Source organism: Ranitomeya variabilis, chromosome 1, assembly GCF_051348905.1.
Source record: "Ranitomeya variabilis isolate aRanVar5 chromosome 1, aRanVar5.hap1, whole genome shotgun sequence".
Lineage (NCBI taxonomy): Eukaryota > Metazoa > Chordata > Amphibia > Anura > Dendrobatidae > Ranitomeya > Ranitomeya variabilis.
Window position 1 is genome coordinate 955,555,409 of NC_135232.1, and position 23,088 is coordinate 955,578,496.

The following is a 23,088-nucleotide window of genomic DNA, read 5'->3' on the forward strand; positions in this document are numbered from 1 at the left end:
ATTGCACTCGCATGACACTCGCATGACAATCGCATACGCTACATCCGTTTTTTCGGTCCAGATTACGGACCGATTTGTCTCTCGGCAGTGGAAATGTACCCTTACTCGGGTTTCGACCGAGTATCGTGGGTGATCGAGTGACATGTTTGAGTCCCCGCGGTCGCATGTTTCATGGCTATTAGACAGCCACCTAGATGCGGGGATTGCCTGTGTATGTCAGGCAATCCTCAGTGTTGAGTGATTCCATAATTTTTCCCCTATGCTTGGTTAAAAAAGTAACCATTACTGACTACCACATTTTTTGTTCTTGATTTCTTTTAGTGTTTCTTAAAGCCAGAAAGTTGCCATTTGAAATGACTTTAGTTTTGTGCCAGGTCTGTGATCTGCTTTTTTTCTACAAAATTAAACAACTGAATGAACATCCTCCAAGGCCGTGATTCCATAATTTTTGCCAGGGGTTGTAGACCCTGGGATCATGTTTTTCAATGTGATTTTTTTTTAACTTGGAAATGCAGCAGAATTGCGAATGTGGCTGCATCAAAAACAACCCAAAAGGATAATTGACAAAATGTTCCTGATTCTTTAACACAGGGTGCCATTGTTTTGTATGCCCACGTTTGCCAGGATACACCACATTTATCACACAGCGTGTACCACCATGTTCAGTTTTATGCCATCTAAATGTTATAATTAATACTTTTGCCTCATTATATTTAATATATTGGCATATACCATTAATGGGAGTCTGTAGCACAAAATGACTCTTCAAACCAAGCACCGCCGCTTTCTTCACTCTTGGCGTGGCCAAACCATTCAGTGCACCTTCCCACCTGCTTGTGCAACATGTCCTCCTTCCTTATGCGTCGTAAAGACAGAGCTGTCAATCAAGAGGGTGGAAGCGATAAACACAAAACAAGTAGGCCCATTTAATTATTTGGCCACGCAAGGGTGCGCCAAGCACCTGTGTGTGATTTTAACGTCATTTTGGGATGGCCCTCTGTTTATCCCTTTGATGACCAGGGGACATATTTGTTCCATAGTTTTAAACTGAAACCAATTTCATTTATCCCCTTAATAACCGGGCCTCATTTTTTAAAAATCTGACCAGTGTCACTTTATTAGCTTATAGCTCTGGAATTCTTCAACGGATTCCACTGATTCTGAGATTATTTTTTCGTCACATATTGTACTTCATGATAGTGGTAAAAAAAAATTTATGTGCGTGCTTTTGTGAAAGTATTGGACATTTGGTGAAAATTTCACTATTTTTCATATTTTAATTCTTACGCCCTTAAACCAAGGAGTTATGTCACACAAAATAGTTAATAAATAACATTTCCCACATATCTACTTTACAGCAGCACAATTTTTTAAGCTTGTTAGGAAGTTAGAAGGGTTAAAAGTTGATCAGCAATTTATTGTTTTTACAACAAAATTAACAAAACCATTTTTTTAGGGACAACATCAAGTTAGAAGTGACTTTGAGGGGCCCATTTGACAGAAAATACCCAAGTGACACCATTCTAAAAACTGTACCCCTCGAACCACATTCAACGAGTTTATTAACCCTTAAGGTGCTACACAGGAATTAATGGAATGTGGAAGGAAAAAATTAATATATAACTTTTTTCACAAAGAATTTACTTTAGCCCCAATTTTTTTATTTTCACAAGGGTAACAGGAGAAAATGGACCCCAAAATTTGTTTCACAATTTCTCCTGAGTACGCCGATACCCCATATATGGGGGAAAACTACTGTTTGGGTGCATGGCAGGGCTCGGAAGGGAAAGAGCACAGTTTGACTTTTTGAATGTAAAAATTGTTGCAATTGAGACTACATGCCCTGTCGCATTTGGAGAGGCCCTGATGTGCCTAAACTGGAAACCCCCCACAAGTGGCCCCATTTTGGAAAATAGACCCTTTAAGGAATGTATCTAGATGTGTGGTGAGCACCTTGTACTGCCAGGTGTTTCACAGAAGTTTATAACCTAGAGCCATGAAAATAAAAAAAGCACATTTCACCCCACCCCCTGAAAAAAATTAGCCTAAATTTTTTTTATTTTCCCAAGGGTAACAGGAAAAAATGGACCTCCCATATGTGGTTGAAAACTAATTTAGAGGCACAGTGCAAAGCTCGGAAGGGAAGGAGAAGGGTGTGATGGCACAGTGGTAGAGCCCCTGAGGTGCCAGAACAGCAGAAACCCCCATAAGTGACTTCTTTTACAAACTAAACCTATCAATGTATTCATCTAGGAGTGCAATAAGCATGTTGATACCACATGTGCCTCACTGAAATTTATACCATTGGGCGGTGAAGAAAGAATAATACATTTTTACTGCTATAATGTTGTTCTAGCCCCAAATTTTTAATTTTTATAGGGGCTAATAGGAGAAAAATTGACCTCTCAGTTTATTTAAGAATTGACCCACTTGTGGGTGTAATGACCTACTGGAAGAGCCCCTGAGGTGCTAAAACAGCAGAACCCCCTATAAGTGACACCATTTTACAAACTACACCTCTCAATGAATACATCTGGAGGTGCAGTGATCATATTGACACCACGGGTGTGTCACAGAATTTTATACCATTGGGCAGTGAAGAAAAAGTACCACAAAAAAAATGTTTCAGCCTCAGATTTTTCATTTTTACACAATGAAATAGGTAAAAATGGCACCAAAATGTGTCATACAATCCCGATTTTCCTAGAATAGTTTGCGGACTCAATATACAGAGCCCCTAAGTAGAAGAACAGAATACTCTTTTTGGAAATTATACCCATGCCAATCATGTGGATGCTAAATGTGGTTTAGGCACACTGGGGCTCAGAAGGGAGAGAGTATTTGGATTTGGGAGCACAGAATTTGTTGGATTTCCTTTGGGGGGCTAGGAGCCATTTCACTTTTCCAGAGCTTTTGCACTACCAGTAACATGGTATGGTATATTTCCATTAACAGATGACGGACCTGAGTGGGGACTTGCATTTTTGTGTATTGATTTGGAGCTGTTGTTAGGGAACATTTTTACATAACATTTGGGATCACATTTATCCTGCGCTCTACGCTGAGCACTTACATCAGAGTTTCAATCTAAATCTCCAAGTGACGTGATTCAGATGAGACCTCCGAGGGATCCATTCTCTATCATGAGGCAGCATGAGTTACTCTGGACTCCGTCTGTTCTTTGCTCAGCAGTGTCCTTTTCAGAAGTGCACAAAACTGTGACGGCTCGCTCTTTTATGCACGCCTTAAGAGACGGACACCGCCAGATAACAGGTCCTATGGCGTCCACAGTACCTACATCTGCCTCATTACAGGGACTTTATTCTTCAGGTTGGTACGATTACATGGATACCAGATTTATATCTGGGTTTTCTATTTGTCTGCTGAAAAAAACCTTTTTGCATCGCCATATTTTCAAAGCTATAATTTTTCCAGATTTCGGCTAACTACTGTACATGTGAGGGCTTCTTTTTTGCGGGATGAGTTAACATTTTTATTGGTATCTTTTCCGGACACATGACATTTTTTCATCACTTTCTATTGTGCCGAGTGAACAAAAATCATTCATTCAGGAATTTTTTAGTTATTAATTTTTTAGATGAGGCAGCTTTAATGTTCGCGTCAGTACGATTATATTGATACATCTTTTATGCCATTTTTTTACTTTTGTGCGCTTTTACACATTAAAAACCTTTATAGAAAAAATAATTATTATTGCATTGCATATTTCATATCTAATGAAAGAAATGTGTACTTTTTTCTTTTTTACATAAAATGTGTATTAGTGTAATGATTTTTTTATTATTTTTATTTTGTAAGATATATATATATATACCGGTATTATTTCTTTTAATTTTTTACTATTTTTCTTTCTTTTCTTTTTAACCTTTTTACTTAGGTGCTTTAGGGGACTTTAACTTTTTTTTCACTTTTTTACTCTGATTGCAGGTAGCTTCTGAAACCTTGCCAACGATCAGGCCACCACGATGAGTTTCCGGGGGCACCGATCTGAAGGCAGGGGGAGCTCCCCCCCTGCCTGCCTCCTAAGGCCGGCGTCACACTAGGCATATGAAAATACGGTCCGTTTTTTACGGCCGTAATACGCAGTAATTGTCCCAATACACTGTTCCGTATTCAATGCGAGGATGCGATTTTTACGGACAAATTTATCCGTGTCATCCGTATGGCGTTTTTTTCTCGCAGGCTTGCAAAATGGACTTATCATGGATCCATCGCCTCTAATATTCTACATATATACAGTGTATCTCTCTCTCTCTCTCTCTCTCTCTCTCTCTCTCTCTCTCTCTCTATATCTATATCTATATCTATATCTATATATATATATATATATATATATATCTATATATATATGTATATCTATCTATATATATGTATATCTATATATACACCGTGTTCCAAATGATTCTGCACAAAGAGTTTAGGAGTGATAAGGTTAGAATTTTTTGGTTTGTCATTTAAACTCATTGATGGTGATGTGTGTCAGGGCTCTTTATATCACTGAAAGCAATTGCAGATACCTGTCCAAATAAAGGCAAGACTACTTAAGAAGGCTGTTCCACATTATTAAGCAGCCTACATTTTTTGCCAAAATGGGAAAGAAAAAGGATGTGTCGGCTGCTGAGAAGCAACAAATTGTGGAGTATTTAGGTCAAGGCATGACTACAATCAACATTGCCAAGACACTTCATCGTGATCATCGCACAATCAAGAAGTATGTAGCTGATTCCCAGCACACACGTGTGCGTGCTGATAAGGAAAAATTGAGGACTCTTTCCAACAGGCAATTGCGTAAGGTTAAAAGAGCAGCTGCAAAAATGCCTTGTCATAGCAGCAGACAAATTTTTGAAGCTGCTGGTGCCTCCAACGTCCCCAGAACAACAAGATGCAGGGTCCTTCAGAGGTTTGCAGCTGTGCGTAAGCCATCCTGTCGACCACTTCTGTCCACTGCACACAAGCAGAAATGGCTCCAGTGGGCCAAACGATACATGAAGACTGACTTCCAAACTGTTTTGTTCACCGATGAGTGCCGTGCAACGCTCGATGGTCCAGATGGATGGAGTGGAGGATGGCTGGTTGATGGACACCCCATGAAAACAAGGCTAAGCCGCCAACAAGGAGGAGGTGGAGTAATGTTTTGGGCTGGAATCATGGGGAGAGAGATTGTCGGCCCCTTTATGATCCCTGAAGGGGTAAAGATGAACTCCATAATCTATGTGGAGTTTCTAAAACAACACTTCCTGCCATGGTTCAAGAGGAAGAACCGTGCTTTCCGCAGCAAGATCATTTTCATGCATGATAATGCACCATCTCATGCTGCAAAAAACACATCTGCATCTCTGGTTGCTATGGGCATAAAAGAGGACAAACTTATGGTGTGGCCACCATCTTCCCCTGACCTCAACCCCATTGAGAACCTCTGGAGCATCATCAAAAGGAGTGTCTGTGATGGCGGGAGGCAGTTCACATCTAAGCAACAGCTCTGGGAGGGTATTCTGTCCACATGCAAAGCAATTGAAGCAGAAACCATCCAAAAACTGACAAATTCAATGGACGAGAGAGTTCAGAAGCTTCTTTCGAACAAGGGGTCCTATGTGCAAATGTAACATCACCTAGAATAAAGTTTTCACTTGAAAACTGTTTGATTTCATTTTGTAATAAGCTAATAATGCCTTTAACTTCACAATTGACCATTTTTTTGTTCAAAATAAAAAAAAAAAGTTGAAAACTCTGCTGTGCATAATAATTTGGAACATGCATTTTGAGTGTTTTTTTTTTTTTTAAAAAGATACTGTTTTCATAGGCAGTTTGTTCCAAAACATTGCAATTATACTAGAATAGTAGATGACTGGAAAAGAACAATGACTGCAATTCAGATAGGTAATTTAGAGAAAATATGAGGAAATATTATTTGCATAATAATTTGGAACACAGTGTATCTATCTATCTATCTATCTATCTATCTATCTATCTATATCTATATATACACTTGCTTTGGCAAAGCTGATGTGTATTTGGTCCTGCCAATAAAGCTTCTTTGAATTTGAATATATATATATATATATATATATATATATATATATATATATATATATATATATATATATATATATATATATATATATATATATATATATATATACATACAGTTAGGTCCATATATATTTGGACAGAGACAACATTTTTCTAATTTTGGTTATAGACATTACCACAATGAATTTTAAGCAAAACAATTCAGATGCAGTTGAAGTTCAGACTTTCAGCTTTCATTTGAGGGTATCCACATTAAAATTGGATGAGGGGTTTAGGAGTTTCAGCTCTTTAACATGTGCCACCCTGTTTTTACAGGGACCAAAAGTAATTGGACAATTGACTCCAAGGCTATTTCATTGACAGTTGTGGGCAATCCCTTTGTTATGTAATTCTCAATTAAGCAGATAAAAGGCCTGGAGTTGATTTGAGGTGAGGTGCTTGCATTTGGAAGGTTTTGTTATGAAGTAAACATGCGGTGAAAGGAGCTCTCCGTGCAGGTGAAACAAGCCATCCTTAAGCTGCGAAAACAGAAAAAACCCATCCGAGAAATTGCTACAATATTAGGAGTGGCAAAATCTACAGTTTGGTACATCCTGAGAAAGAAAGAAAGCATGGTGAACTCATCAATGCAAAAAGACCTGGGCGCCCATGGAAGACAACAGTGGTGGATGATCGCAGAATAATCTCCATGGTGAAGAGAAACCCCTTCACAACAGCTAACCAAGTGACCAACACTCTCCAGGAGGTCGGTGTATCAATCTCCAAATCTACCATAAAGAGAAGACTGCATGAAAGTAAATACAGAGGGTTCACTGCCCGGTGCAAGCCACTCATAAGCATCAAGAATAAAAAGGCTAGACTGGACTTTGCTAAAAAACATCTAAAAAAGCCAGCACAGTTCTGGAAGAACATTCTTTGGACAGATGAAACCAAGATCAACCTCTACCAGAATAATGGAAAGAGAAAAGTATGGCGAAGGCGTGGTACAGCTCATGATCCAAAGCATACCACATCATCTGTAAAACACGGCGGAGGCAGTGTGATGGCTTGGGCATGCATGGCTGCCAGTGGCACTGGGTCACTAGTGTTTATTGATGATGTGACACAGGACAGAAGCAGCCGAATGAATTCTGAGGTATTCAGAGCCATACTGTGTGCTCAGATCCAGCCAAATGCAGCAAAACGGATTGGTTGTCGTTTCATACTACAGATGGACAATGACCCAAAACATAAAGCCAAAGCAACCCAGGAGTTAATTAAAGCAAAGAAGTGGAATATTCTTGAATGGCCAAGTCAGTCACCTGATCTCAACCCAATTGAGCATGCATTTCACTTGTTAAAGACTAAACTTCAGACAGAAAGGCCCACAAACAAACAGCAACTGAAAACCACCGCAGTGAAGGCCTGGCAGAGCATCAAAAAGGAGGAAACACAGAGTCTGGTGATGTCCATGAGTTCAAGACTTCCGGCAGTTATTGCCAACAAAGGGTTTTCAACCAAGTACTAAAAATGAACATTTTATTTTTAATTATTGAATCTGTCCAATTACTTTTGGTCCCTTTAAAAACAGGGTGGCACATGTTAAGGAGCTGAAACTCCTAAAATCTTCATCCAATTTTAATGTGGATACCCTCAAATGAAAGCTGAAAGTCTGAACTTCAACTGCATCTGAATTGTTTTGTTTAAAATTCATTGTGGTAATGTCTATAATCAAAATTAGGAAAATGTTGTCTCTGTCCAAATATATATAGACCTAACTGTGTGTGTATGTATATGTGTATATATATATATATATATATATATATATATATATATATATATATATATATATATATATATATATATATATATATATATATATATATATATATATATATATATATATATATATATATATATATATATATGTGTATGTGTATATATATATATATATATATATATAATATATATTAGACTGTGGCCCGATTCTAACGCATCGGGTATTCTAGAATATGCATGTCCCCGTAGTATATGGACAATGATGATTGCAGAATTCGCGGCAGACTGTGCCCGTCGCTGATTGGTCGAGGCAACCTTTATGACATCATCGTCGCCATGGCAACCATTATGACATCTACGTCGATACTGTGCCCATCGCTGATTGGTCGAGGCCTGGCGGCCTCGACCAATCAGAGACGCGGGATTTCCATTATGACATAATCGTCGCCATGCTGTGCCCGTCTCTGATTGGTCGAGGCCTGGCGGGGATGTGGGATGTGGGATTTCCAGGACAGACAGACAGACAGACAGACGGAAAAACCCTTAGACAATTATATATATAGATCTCTATATATCTCTCTCTCTCTATATATCTCTCTCTATTTATCTCTCTCTATATATCTCTCTATATATCTCTCTATATATATATCTATATATATATATCTCTGTATATATATATCTATGTATATATATATATCTATCTATATATATCTCTATATATATATATATTTAATTCAGCGCTACATAGCAGAAAAGCCGGTAATTCAGTTGCCGGCTTTTGCTCTCTCCTTCACAAACCCGACATGATATGAGACATGGTTTACATACAGTAAACCATCTCATAGCCCTTCTTTTATTACATATTCCTCTTTACTAATGTAACAAGTGTGTCTGTGTGAAATTTGGGGTCTCTAGCTATTAAATTAAAGGGTTAAATCCCGGAAAAAATTGGCGTAGGCTCCCGAGCATTTTTCTCCACCAGAGTGGGAAAGCCAGTGACTGAGGGCAGATATTAATAGCCTAGAGAGGGACCATGGTTATAGGACCCCCCCCCCCCCCCCCCCCCTGGCTAAAAACATCTGCCCCCAGCCACCCCAGAAAAGGCACATCTGTAAGATGTGCCTATTCTGGCACTTAGCCTCTCTCTTTCCACTCCCGTGTAGCGGTGGGATATGGGGTAATGAAGGGTTAATGTCACCTTGCTATTGTAAGGTGACATTAACCCCTTACTGACATCGGACGGGATAGTACGTCAGATGTCAGCTCCCCTGCTTTGATGCAGGGCTCCGCGGTGAGCCCGCATCAAAGCCGGGACATGTCAGCTGTTTTGAACAGCTGACATGTGCCCGCAATAGCGGCGGGTGAAATCGCGATTCACCCGCCGCTATTAACTAGTTAAATGCCGCTGTCAAACGCAGACAGCGGCATTTAACTACCGCATCCGGCCGGGCGGCCGGAAATGACGGCATCGCCGACCCCCGTCACATGATCGGAGGTCGGCGATGCTTCTCCATTGTAACCATAGAGGTCCTTGAGACCTCTATGGTTACTGATCGCCGGTAGCTGTGAGCGTCACCCTGTGGTCGGCGCTCACAGCACACCTGATTTTCTACTACATAGCAGCGAACACCAGATCGCTGCTATGTAGCAGAGGCGATCGTGCTGTGCCTGCTTCTAGCCTCCCATGGAGGCTATTGAAGCATGGCAAATATAAAAAAAAAAAAAGTTAAAAAAATGTGAAAAAAATAAAAAAAATATAAAAGTTTAACCCCTTCCTGACATCCGACGTACTATCCCGTCGAGGTGGGGTGGGCCCGTATGACCGCCGACGGGATAGTACGTCATACGCGATCAGCGGCGCTCACGGGGGGAGCGCCGCCGATCGCGGCCGGGTGTCAGCTGATTATCACAGCTGACATCCGGCACTATGTGCCAGGAGCGGTCACGGACCGCTCCCGGCACATTAACCCCCGGCACACCGCGATCAAACATGATCGCGATGTGCCGGCGATGCAGGGAAGCATCGCGCAGGGAGGGGGCTCCCTGCGGGCTTCCCTGAGCCCCCCGCAGCAACGCGATGTGATCGCGTTGCTGCGAGGGTCTTACCTCCCTCCCTGCAGCTCCCAGACCCGGATCCAAGATGGCCGCGGATCCGGGTCCTGCAGGGAGGGAGGTGGCTTCACAGACGCCTGCTCAGAAAAAAAATATTCCAAAATAATGAAAAAAAAAATAAAATATTATTCCCATAAATACATTTCTTTATCTAAATAAAATAAAAAAAACAATAAAAGTACACATATTTAGTATCGCCGCGTCCGTAACGACCCAACCTATAAAACTGCCCCACTAGTTAACCCCTTCAGTAAACACCGTAAGAAAAAAAAAAAAAAACGAGGCAAAAAACAACGCTTTATTACCATACCGCCGAACAAAAAGTGGAATAACACGCGATCAAAAAGACGGATATAAATAACCATGGTACCGCTGAAAACGTCATCTTGTCCCGCAAAAAACAAGCCGCCATACAGCATCATCAGCAAAAAAATAAAAAAGTTATAGTCCTGAGAATAAAGCGATACCAAAATAATTATTTTTTCTATAAAATAGTTTTTATCGTATAAAAGCGCCAAAACATAAAAAAATTATATAAATGAGATATCGCTGTAATCGTACTGACCCGACGAATAAAACTGCTTTATCAATTTTACCAAACGCGGAACGGTATAAACGCCTCTCCCAAAAGAAATTCATGAATAGCTGGTTTTTGGTCATTCTGCCTCACAAAAATCGGAATAAAAAGTGATCAAAAATGGTCACGTGTCCGAAAATGTTACCAATAAAAACGTCAACTCGTCCCACAAAAAACAAGACCTCACATGACTCTGTGGACCAAAATGTGGAAAAATTATAGGTCTCAAAATGTGGAGACGCAAAAACTTTTTTGCTATAAAAAGCGTCTTTTAGGCTGGTTTCACACTTGCGTTTTTATCTGCATGCGTTTTTTAAAAAAACGCATGTGTGAAAAAACGCATGTAAACGTGGTAAAACGCATGCGTTTTTAGACGCATGCGTTTTTATAGAAAAACACAAGAAAACAAACAAAAAAAAAAAAACCCTAACCCTAACCCTACCCCTAACCTGAAATACGTGGCACTAAAATATACGTTTATATACGTATATAAGTGCCACGATATTTCAGTGGCCACGTATATAAGTGCCACGTATATAAGTGCCACGTATATAAGTGCCACGTATATAAGTGCCACGTATATAAGTGCCACGTATATAAGTGCCACGTACTTAAGTGCCACGTACTTAAGTGCCACGTACTTAAGTGCCACGTACTTAAGTGCCACGTATTTACGTGCCACGATATTTCAGTGCCACGTATAACCACATAGTTATAGTATTTATAGTACGTGGCACTGAAATACGTGGCACTGAAATATCGTGGCACTGAAACACGTGGCACTGAAACACGTGGCACTTAAATACGTGGCACTTAAATATGTGGCACTTAAATTTGTGGCACTTAAATATGTGGCACTTAAATACGTGGCACTTAAATACGTGGCACTTATGACTGTCAGAAAATGTTCATTAAACGGTTAGAGGTGAGGTTAGGGGTAGGGTTAGGGTTACCGTTGGGATTAGGGTTAGGGGTGTGTTTGGGTTAGGGTTTCAGGTAGAATTGGGGAGTTTCCACTGTTCAGGCACATCAGGGGCTCTCCAAACGCGACATGGCGTCCGATCTCAATTCCAGCCAATTCTGCGTTGAAAAAGTAAAACAGTGCTCCTTCCCTTCCGAGCTCTCCCGTGCGTCCAAAAAGGGGTTTACCCCAACATATGGGTTATCAGCGTACTCGGGACAAATTGAACAACAACTTCTGGGGTCCAAGTTCTCTTGTTATCCTTGGGAAAATAAAAATTTGGGGGGCTAAAAATCATTTTTGTGGGAAAAAAATATGTTTTATTTTCACGGCTCTGCGTTGTAAACTGTAGTGAAACACTTGGGGGTTCAAAGTTCTCACAACACATCTAGATAAGTTCCTTGGGAGGTCTAGTTTCCAATATGGGGTCACTTGTGGGGGGTTTGTACTGTTTGGGTACATCAGGGGCTCTGCAAATGCAACGTGACGCCTGCAGACCAATCCATTTAAGTCTGCATTCCAAATGGCGCTCCTTCCCTTCCGAGCTCTGTCATGTGCCCAAACAGTGGTTACCCCCCACATAGGGGGTATCAGCGTACTCAGGACAAATTGGAAAACAACTTTTAGGGTCCAATTTATTCTGTTACCCTTGTAAAAATACAAAGCTGGGGGCTAAAAAATCATTTTTGTGAAAAAAAAAAGAATTTTTATTTTCACGGCTTTGCGTTACAAACTGTAGTGAAACACTTGGGGGTTCAAAGTTCTCACAACACATCTAGATAAGTTCCTTGGGAGGTCTAGTTTCCAATATGGGGTCACTTGTGGGGGGTTTGTACTGTTTGGGTACATCAGGGGCTCTGCAAATGCAACGTGACGCCTGCAGACCAATCCATTTAAGTCTGCATTCCAAATGGCGCTCCTTCCCTTCCGAGCTCTGTCATGTGCCCAAACAGTGGTTACCCCCCACATAGGGGGTATTAGCGTACTCAGGACAAATTGGACAACAACTTGTAGGGTCCAATTTATTCTGTTACCCTTGTAAAAATACAAAGCTGGGGGCTAAAAAATCATTTTTGTGAAAAAAAAAAGAATTTTTATTTTCACGGCTTTGCGTTACAAACTGTAGTGAAACACTTGGGGGTTCAAAGTTCTCACAACACATCTAGATAAGTTCCTTGGGAGGTCTAGTTTCCAATATGGGGTCACTTGTGGGGGGTTTGTACTGTTTGGGTACATCAGGGGCTCTGCAAATGCAACGTGACGCCTGCAGACCAATCCATTTAAGTCTGCATTCCAAATGGCGCTCCTTCCCTTCCGAGCTCTGTCATGCGCCCAAACAGTGGTTACCCTCCATATATGGGGTATCAGCGTACTCAGGACAAATTGGACAACAACTTTTGGGGTCCAGTTTATTCTGTTACTCTTGTAAAAATACAAAAGCTGGGGGCTAAAAAATCATTTTTGTGAAAAAAAAAAAGAATTTTTATTTTCACGGCTCTGCGTTATAATCTGTAGTGAAACACTTGGGGGTGCAAAGCTCTCAAAACACATCTAGATAAGTTCCTTAGGGGGTCTAATTTCCAAAATGGTGTCATTTGTGGGGGGTTTCAATGTTTAGGCACATCAGGGGCTCTCCAAACGCAACATGGCGTCCCATCTCAATTCCAGTCAATTTTGCATTGAAAAGTCAAATGGCGCTCCTTCACTTCCGAGCTCTGCCATGCGCCCAAACAGTGGTTTACCCCAACGTATGGGGTATCTGCGTACTCAGGACAAATTGCACAACATTTTTTGGGGACCAATTTCTTCTCTTACCCTTGGGAAAATAAAAAATTGGGGGCGAAAAGATCATTTTTGTGAAAAAATATGATTTTTTATTTTTACGGCTCTGCATTATAAACTTCTGTGAAGCACTTGGTGGGTCAAAGTGCTCACCACACATCTAGATAAGTTCCTTAGGGGGTCTACTTTCCAAAATGGTGTCACTTGTAGGGGGTTTCAATGTTTAGGCACATCAGGGGCTCTCCAAACGCAACATGGCGTCCCATCTCAATTCCAGTCAATTTTGCATTGAAAAGTCAAATGGCGCTCCTTCCCTTCCAAGCTCTGCCATGCGCCCAAACAGTGGTTTACCCCAACATATGGGGTATCTGCGTACTCAGGACAAATTGCACAACATTTTTTGGGGACCAATTTCTTCTTTTACCCTTGGGAAAATAAAAAATTGGGGGCGAAAAGATCATTTTTGTGAAAAAATATGATTTTTTATTTTTACGGCTCTGCATTATAAACTTCTGTGAAGCACTTGGTGGGTCAAAGTGCTCACCACACATCTAGATAAGTTCCTTAGGGGGTCTACTTTCCAAAATGGTGTCACTTGTAGGGGGTTTCAATGTTTAGGCACATCAGGGGCTCTCCAAACGCAACATGGCGTCCCATCTCAATTCCAGTAAATTTTGCATTGAAAAGTCAAATGGCGCTCCTTCCCTTCCAAGCTCTGCCATGCGCCCAAACAATGGTTTACACCCACATATGGGGTATCAGCGTACTCAGGACAAATTGTACAACAACTTTTGCAGTCTATTTTCTCCTGTTACCCTTGGTAAAATAAAACAAATTGGAGCTGAAATAAATTTTGTGTGAAAAAAAATTAAATGTTCATTTTTATTTAAACATTCCAAAAATTCCTGTGAAACACCTGAAGGGTTAATAAACTTCTTGAGTGTGGTTTTGAGCACCTTGACGGGTGCAGTTTTTAGAATGGTGTCACACTTGGGTATTTTCTATCATACAGACCCCTCAAAATGACTTCAAATGAGATGTGGTCCCTAAAAAAAAATGGTGTTGTAAAAATGAGAAATTTCTGGTCAACTTTTAACCCTTATAACTCCCTAACAAAAAAAAATTTTGGTTCCAAAATTGTGCTGATGTAAAGTAGACATGTGGGAAATGTTACTTATTAAGTATTTTGCGTGACATATGTCTGTGATTTAAGGGCATAAAAATTCAAAGTTGGAAAATTGCAAAATTTTCAAAATTTTCGCCAAATTTCCGTTTTTTTCACAAATAAACGCAAGTTATATCGAAGAAATTTTACCACTATCATGAAGTACAATATGTCACAAGAAAACAATGTCAGAATCGCCAAGATCCGTTGAAGCGTTCCAGAGTTATAACCTCCTAAAGGGACAGTGGTCAGAATTGTAAAAATTGGCCCGGTCATTAACGTGCAAACCACCCTTGGGGGTGAAGGGGTTAAATCACCCCCCTTTCGCCCCAATCAAAATAAATCAATTAAAAAAAAATCAAACCTACACATATTTGGTATCGCCAAGTTCAGAATCGCCCGATCTATTAATAAAATAAAAGCATTAACCTGATCGCTAAACGGCGTAACGAGAAAAAAAATCGAAACGCCAGAATTACGTTTTTTTGGTCGCCGCGACATTGCATTAAAATGCAATAACGGGCGATCAAAAGAACGTATCAGCACAGAATTGGAATCATTAAAAACGCCAGCTCGGCACACAAAAAATAAGCCCTCAACCGACCCCAGATCATGAAAAATGGAGATGCTACGAGTATCGGAAAATGGCGCAATTTTTTTTTTTTTTTCTTTTTAGCAAAGTTTGGAATTTTTTTTCACCACTTAGGTAAAAAATAACCTAGTCATGTTAGGTGTCTATGAACTCGTAATGACCTGGAGAATCATAATGGCCAGTTTTAGCATTTAGTGACCCTAGCAAAAAAGCCAAGCAAAAAACAAGTGTGGGATTGCACTTTTTTTGCAATTTCACCACACTTGGAGTTTTTTCCCGTTTTCTAGTACACGACATGATAAAACCAATGATGTCGTTCAAAAGTACAACTCGTCCAGCAAAAAATAAGCCCTCACATGGCCAAATTGACGGAAAAATAAAAAAGTTATGGCTCTGGGAAGGAGGGGAGTGAAAAACGAACACGGAAAAACGAAAAATCCCACGGTCATGAAGGGGTTAAGCCAGGTTAATAATGGAGAGGCTTCAATTATGACACCTATCCATTATTAATCCAATAGTACGAAATGGTTAATAAAACACACACACATTATTAAAAAGTATTTTAATGAAATAAAGACACATGGTGTTTTAATATTTTATTATACTCTTAATCCACCTGAAGACCCTTGTCACCTGAAATAAAGTTAAACAAACAACAATATTCCATACCTTCCGTCGTTCAGTCTTGTCCCATGCTGTAAATCCATCTGAAGGGGTTAAATCATTTTACACTCAGGAGCTCTGCTAATGCAGCTGTGCTCCTGTCTGTAAAACTTGGTGAATGAATGGAATGCAGGGGAATGTCCTGTAGTTACCTCGAGTCGCGGTGATGCGCCCCCTGCTGGATGAACTCATATGAACTCGAGCCTGGAAACTTTTCAGAATATTTCCCACGCTCGAGAAAGGATGCAATGGTCTTGTATCCCACTCACATATCTGGACCCGTTGAAGCGAAATGGCCGTCGTCCGGCTCACTCCCCGCACCCTCTCGTTTTACCTGTAGCCCGGAAGGCATGTCCTTACTCCGATATTTGGATGAGTAAAGGATCTTTTATATATCGCTTGGGCGAGTGCCACCTTTTCCTTTTTTCTTTGGCTGATCATATATGTATATATGTGTCTCACTGACATAGAATAGGTATATTATATGTGTGTACACATTTATTCTACCTATTCTATTCTATTCTGTCAGTGTGATTTTACTGTACACCGCACTGAATTGCCGGCTTTTCTAGAGAACACCACTGCATATTTCTCGCAAGTCACACGCATGGTCCGTGTGTAATCCGTATTTTTCTCGCCCCCATAGACTTTCATTGGCGGATTTTTTTGCGCAATACGCTGACAAACGCAGCATGCTGCGATTTTCTACGGTCGTACAAGACCGTATAATACGGATCCGTAAAATACGGCAGATAGGAGCTGGGACATAGAGAATCATTGTACCGTATGCAATCCGTATTTTCTGCGCCTCTCATACGTCCGTAAAACACGCTAGTGTGACGCCGGCCTAAATGTTGTGATCACTCTCAATCGCAGCATTTGTACCCATAAAATAGAAATGGGGGGGAAAAAGTGGCATTCAGGAACAATAATTTATCCAGCTTTAGAGTAGCATGTTATGTTCTTTTCTTGTGTTGCCCATTCCATGAAATGCTTTCTGTTGCAGGTTCTACGCATTTCTGCTAAGACTGGAGAAGGCATACCAGAGTTGTCGAAAAAGATGATGGACTTTCAGAATATCATGATCACTAGTGGAGAACTTATAGCCAGGCGTAGGAGTCAGCAGAAGGTCTGGATGTGGAGTCTTATTCAGGAAAATGTTCTTCTGCACTTTAGAAATCATCCTGCAGTTAAGGATCAGATACCCCTCCTTGAGGAGCAGGTCCTTGCTGGTGTCTTGTCACCTGGTCATGCAGCGGACATGCTTCTCCAAGCATTTTCTGAAAGCAGCTGAAATATCAGACACATCCTTGTAAATAAAATGAACACATTAATTACCTTATATACTCGTGTTTAAGTCGACCCGAGTATAAGCGGAGGCGCCTCGAAAAACGTATTGACTCTAGTATAAGCCGGGTATGCATTGTCCCCTTACCCCTATTCTGGTATGCAGGGTTCCTCATTCCCAATCTTGTATGCATGGCTCCTTATTTCCATCCTTGTATGCATGGCTCCTTATCCCCACTCTTGTATGCATGGCTCCTTATCCCCATCCGTGTATGCATGGCTCCTTATCCCCACTCTTGTATACATGGCTCCTTATTCCCATCCTTGTATGCATGGCTCCTTATTCCCACTCTTGTATGCATGGCTCCTTATACCCCACCCTTGTATGCATGGCTCCTTATCCCCATCCTTGTATGCATGGCTCCTTATCACCATCCTTGTCTGCATGGCTCCTTATTCTCATCCTTTTCTGCATGGGTCCTCATCCCCATCCTTGTATGTATGCCCCCCATGAGAAAAGCATAAAAAAAAGCATCCTACTTACCTTCCCTGCACTCCCTCGCAGCATCTCGTTTGCCTATGGGAGTGGAAAGAGGTGAATATTCATTGCCTTAATGAGCGGGCACCCGTGAGAGCCCGGCAACTGCTGGCAGGCTGCGGCTGTAACTGTGCGCTATAAGAGAAATGAATATTCATTGCCAGTGCGGTGAATATTAATTTCTCTTTAGCAGCGGGCACAGGCTTTAGCCGCAGCCGCTGGCTCCTACCTTCTGTGACCTGCCTCTCCCCCCTCCCCCACCATAAACTGGGACAATGACTCGTGTATAAGCAAGCCGAGGGGGACATTTTCAGCACAAAAAAATATGCTGAAACACTTGGCTTATACACGAGTATATACGGTATTCAGAATGGTCCATGTTAATCGTCAAATTCTTGAAAACTCGTGATAAAATCCTAATGTAGATTTTGAACTTTTATTTATAAAAAATATTAAATACCTAACTTTGTGTTTTTCAATTTGACATTAATGAGATGCATATTAGCTGAAGAAAGAAGTATAACTGTATGATGAATATTGAAGAATTTATAGCAGACCGGTCAGCTGAATTCATCACAAAACGTATCCAAGAAGTGTGCAAGTTTCATACACGGCTGACCACTCTTCTAAATTAAAAGGTATCCAATTCATTCTTTAGAGTAGGAATTGATTTGGTAACATAAATTTGGGTGCCATCCAGAGGTCACACTAATCCAAATATCAGACATATTATAATGTGACCACTCAACATGTAAGTGAATGTTTAGTTTGTAAAACTTAAAGGGGTTCTCCAAGAATGTAATAAAATGTCCCCTGTCCTAGTCATGTGCTTGCACAGGCTGCAGTCTGTAGGAATACTGCCCCCGACACCTGTGTCTCAATTGACGGGCGCTGTATCACACACACCTCCATAAACCAAAGAGAAGTGTGTGGCAGGAGAAGAAAGAAATCTGCTTCTCGCAAACAGCACAAAGGGTATGTGTCCACGTTCAGGATTGCGTCAGGATTTTATGCAGGTAAAATCCTGACCAAATCTGCACCTGAGGTTACTGGAAGGTCACCTGCGCTGTCCTTGCGTTGTTTCTGCAATGTAAGGACAGGCTGCGTTCTTAAAAGACGCGCCGCATGTCCGTTTTCGCGTGTCTGCCGCATGCGTTTTTACTGCATAGTGGAGACGGGATTTCATGAAATCCCCTCCACTATGCTGTTACATCTGGACGCTGCGGGTTTGACGCTGCGGCTCTACACAGCGTCAAACATGCAGCGTTTCCTGAACGTGGAAACATACCCAAAGGATTTTTATCTCCAGCCTCTGTGCTCAGACAGCTAGAGGAGATTTATTTCTACACCTCCCACACTTCTCAGCTCATGGAAGTACAAGTGTGCTTATAATACAGCTTCTGGCAGTTAAGACACAGGTCACTGAAGCTGTTTTTCTTCAGATTGCAGCCCATTTTGACATGTGACTTTGACAGGCTGCAGTTTAAATTATGTGATGAGGGCCATTTTATTACATTCTTGGAGAATCTCTTTGTCACTGGTCTTGTATTTTTATATTATTCCTGAGCTATACTTGGATACTAAATATACAAGTCACTTGAACAGGCTCAGCTTACAATGACAAAGGTTATGTCACATGCTGATTGTGGAGTCAAAATAACCACAATCCGAGTGCATTTGTTTTATTTTGTTTGTTTTTTATTGTAGTGCAGTATTTTCCTTTCCATAATTGCACATTGCTATGAATTCACAGGCAGTCTCACAGTGCTAAACCCGCCCTTCCCGCCTGTCTTACTATTGCCAGCTCTGCACAGATAATATATTTTACGATTTTCCTTATACGTAAGAGAAGGCTACACATAGTTGGCACTAATATAAAGAGAAGTTAGGGCAGTCACGTATCCTGAGACCGAAGGCGTTATTATGGTACACTTTAAGGGCACCAGAATTGAGCTCTTTAACTGGGGTAGAACGGCCATGCCTGGATGCAACTACAAAACAAGTCTTGCCTGTTGCTTTTCACACCTATGTACACAAGAATATTCACACCGAGCGAATCAATGGAAGATTTACATAAGGAAACTCATTCCACCAGAAACATGCCAATCACATCTCCTGCCGTATTATTCCACTGCCAGCACAAGTGACTGTCCCATGCAAATAGAAAGACAAAATATGTCAATAGGACCATGTTGTGCAAGTTATACCAGATCTATTGGCTGCAGTTGTCAAGTCGTTTACAAGTACAGAACAACCTGTGCAAATATGCTGAGACTAGCAGGTGACGTGAGAGATATAGGGTGGCCATACTCGTAGAGTTATATCGGCGAAATCCATCGAGAGTGGGGGGAAAAGTATTGGCATATTTAATTTTGAACCTTGACATACACGTGAGAGAGCCACCTAAACACGAGTGCTCAGACGAATGTGTTTTCAATGGGTAGAGGAGAAAGCCGCTGCCAGATACCTGATGGCAGCAGCTTGTCTTCTCTGAAAACATTCCCTTGACCTCATCTGTTGGGGAAGAATTGGGAGGCCGCCAAACATCACAGATGGTCAGTCCGCCAAAAAGGCGGGTTTAGCCGTCCTTCATTGAATGTGCACGGTGGCTACAACATGCTTGATCCTTTGTTCCCACAGGAGATGAGCTGCCGCCAGATGAGCTTGGCAGCGGTTTATTTCCTTCCTCCCATTGAAGTAAAACATGTAAGCTTATCTGTACCATGCGTGCTTGGTAGGAACGCCTGTCAGCTACTGAGGAGGATCGTTCACTACACAGCCGCTGACCACTGGGATAAAAGTACAATGTGTTAGTACAGATTTTGTTTTGAAATTTTTTCTGCAAAGTTCTCCAAGCTGGAAACAATGACAAACTTGAGCGATCCAGGTAAGGATGGGATCTGGAGTTGTGGTTGGCCGGCCGCATGGTCAGCTAGGCTACAGACATGGTAGGTTTGGTCTCATCTGGGGAGTGGGCTGATAAGTGGGGAAAAAGGCAGAAGGTAAATGGGGGTTCAGAAATGGGAAAGGGACCACGTGGCCGATTAGGTGTTCAATCAGCACGTGGACAACAAGCACGTCTGAATAAGTCCTAACGGTCAGCTTGTCCAATGAATGCCACCCCACTATTGCTAGGTGTGGACGTGGCTATGGAACAGCCCACCAGTGGTTCTTCCACCAGCGAAATTGTTGCTTCAGAAACTATCCTGCATTCTGTAAAGAAAAAAAATGATCTCTCTTGGTTTCCTAGCTCTCGAGCCATAAAATATAACAAATATTGGTTAAGTTCATATATGGAACGAATATCTTCATAAAATAAAGCTGAAATCATAAAAATATATTTTAAAAAAGATTTTAATTGATATAATAGAGATAATATAACTGTTAGGAGCCAATTACACAAACTAACCTGATTTCAAGCATTTATAGTGATAATTGCCCAGTGTGTACCAGTCAGCTGATGAATTAATGAGAAGAGTTTGCTCAAATCTATGTTTATGAATAGAAATGTACGGTATTATTGTTATTGACACTAATTAGGACTGAGCAGAAGTCTCATGCAACAGAATGGCACGGCGACTTCATGATTTCTTACCAATGACATCTTCATATAAAGGGACCATTAACTGTATAAAAGTACAATCGGCGAGTAGGAGAGCAGATAGAAGAGTTCTGTAGCACCACCTGCTGGCCATATCAGGGTATGCACACATGGGTTCTCTAAAATGTGGAATTGAGTTCTACCTGGTGAGGTGACTTAAACACAACATTTATGTGTTTAAGCCTGATACCAATAGATATTTGGGTATTGTATATATATTAAAAAAGGTACGAGATTATTCTCTAGCGATTTTATACATGCTTCATTTTCTCCTTCAGAGATGGTCCCTTAATGCTGAATTTAGACAATATAATACCAACCAAGAATGCATGTGCGACACAGAGTTATAGTGTATTAATTCATTGATATAAAAATGTGTGCAAACCATTAAAATAAGTCTGGACATAGGGAAAAACAGAGACACCTAGGATAAGAACAAAATGAATGGGACAAACCCACATAGAGACAGAGAAATTCTCATGTATATGTTGCACAGCATTAGGATGGATTCACATATACTTTTATTTTTACATACGCTAAAAAAACACGAATCAATTTTGATCAGTGTTTTGTATGTTTTTGACCCTTCTGTTTCCACTATCAGTGCTGCATCTCTATATTATTCCGAAGCTTCTCCTACCCAATAGAATAGACAGTGAAAAGCCGACCCCAAACTGTCTGCTTTGTTGTCCTTTTTTTTTTATGGACCCACCAACTTGAACGGCTGATTTTGATGTGCAAATCGGATCAAAGTCGGACATGTTCATTTTTATTTGTGGAACGATGGTCTTTAAAAATATAAATAAAATGGCTTGTGAAGATGCCTGTATTCTACAAAGGGTTCATATTCTATCCTAAAAAAGGAAAAAAAAAAAAAAAAAAAAAGACTGTGACACACAGACTTGTGAATGCGGACTAAGAGTAGATAACGAAAAATCATTTTTACATTGCAAATTTCCCAAGGAAGTGAAAAAAATGACCGCAAACAGAGATATGCCTGAAGTCTATATGCCTCAAAGGTTCAGCGGAGCCCTCCTGAGTCCTCACCCACCAGAATGAATAATCTGGGGGAAGCACTTGTTCCAGCATACACCTCTGCGTGTGGGATTGTCTCCTCGCATAAATTACTCATATCTTATGTCTTATCTTCATTTTCTTCCGTCTACACTCATTTATAATCATTTATATCTGTTTTTTGCAAGTGAATTACTATATGTGTACAAATAAAGTTGGGTAGTGATTTGTTTTGGACCGTATCTTAATTATACAGCTCTTAAATTACTGCCGTTCAAAGTCTAAACAAGCTGGTGGTCACTGAACTTCCTTAAAGGGAACCTGTTATGTGAAAAATGCTTTTAATCTTCAGATATAGGGTTAATCTTCAGGCTAGTAGCATTTTGAAGTTGCCTGGCGCCTGCCATGAAAGCCCCCTTCTGGGAGTAAATGAACTTTATTCCTCCAAGCAGCCCCTGGCTTTCAGTCATGGAGTCTGGCGTGGCTTCAGTCACTGCTCAGTACATATTGAGCGACGGATGAAATCACGCTCCGGCACTGACTGACAGCAGGCTCAGCACTGATGCACTGTGGAGCCAGCTGTCAGTCAGTGCCGGGGTGTGGTTACAGCTGCTGCTCACTATGTACTTGTAATGCAGGTGTCTGGATGCAGTGAGCAGCGATCACGAGGCAGAAACAGCCAGGGGTTGATATAATGCTATTTATATACAACAGTAACGTTTAAACAATTAGTGTTAGTAGCTATGCAATTTAACAGTAGAAGGAATAACAACAGGTTTAGAATAAATAAGAAAGTCACTACATAATGTTAGTGTTCTTTTCACAGAGGTGGTGCGCCTAGCCTTTGGGAGTCACCACATGAGTTCTCACTCAAAGCGCTGGCCCTAGCGGTAATCACCGGGTTTTCCCGCTAGGCCGCAAGTCTCTTCCTGATGTAGTCTATCAAAGCTTGTTGAGATTCTGACGCACCAACCGGCATCTTCCCAA

The 23,088-nt window shown here is 40.9% G+C and overlaps 2 protein-coding genes across 2 annotated transcripts in view; both read left to right on the forward strand.

The window, feature by feature from the left end:
• MMAA (metabolism of cobalamin associated A) overlaps nt 1–17,950 on the forward strand; it is a 35,358-nt gene extending 17,408 nt beyond the window's left edge. The window contains exon 7 of the mRNA XM_077279280.1: nt 16,668–17,950. Coding sequence (XP_077135395.1) covers nt 16,668–16,955 — 288 coding nt within the window. The 3' untranslated portion in view covers nt 16,956–17,950. The remainder of the gene's footprint in view (nt 1–16,667) is intronic.
• A 2,179-nt stretch (nt 17,951–20,129) lies between these two features.
• The window catches only part of LOC143792044 (uncharacterized), a 53,504-nt gene continuing 50,545 nt past the window's right edge, over nt 20,130–23,088 (forward strand). The window contains exon 1 of the mRNA XM_077279283.1: nt 20,130–20,373. Coding sequence (XP_077135398.1) covers nt 20,352–20,373 — 22 coding nt within the window. The 5' untranslated portion in view covers nt 20,130–20,351. The remainder of the gene's footprint in view (nt 20,374–23,088) is intronic.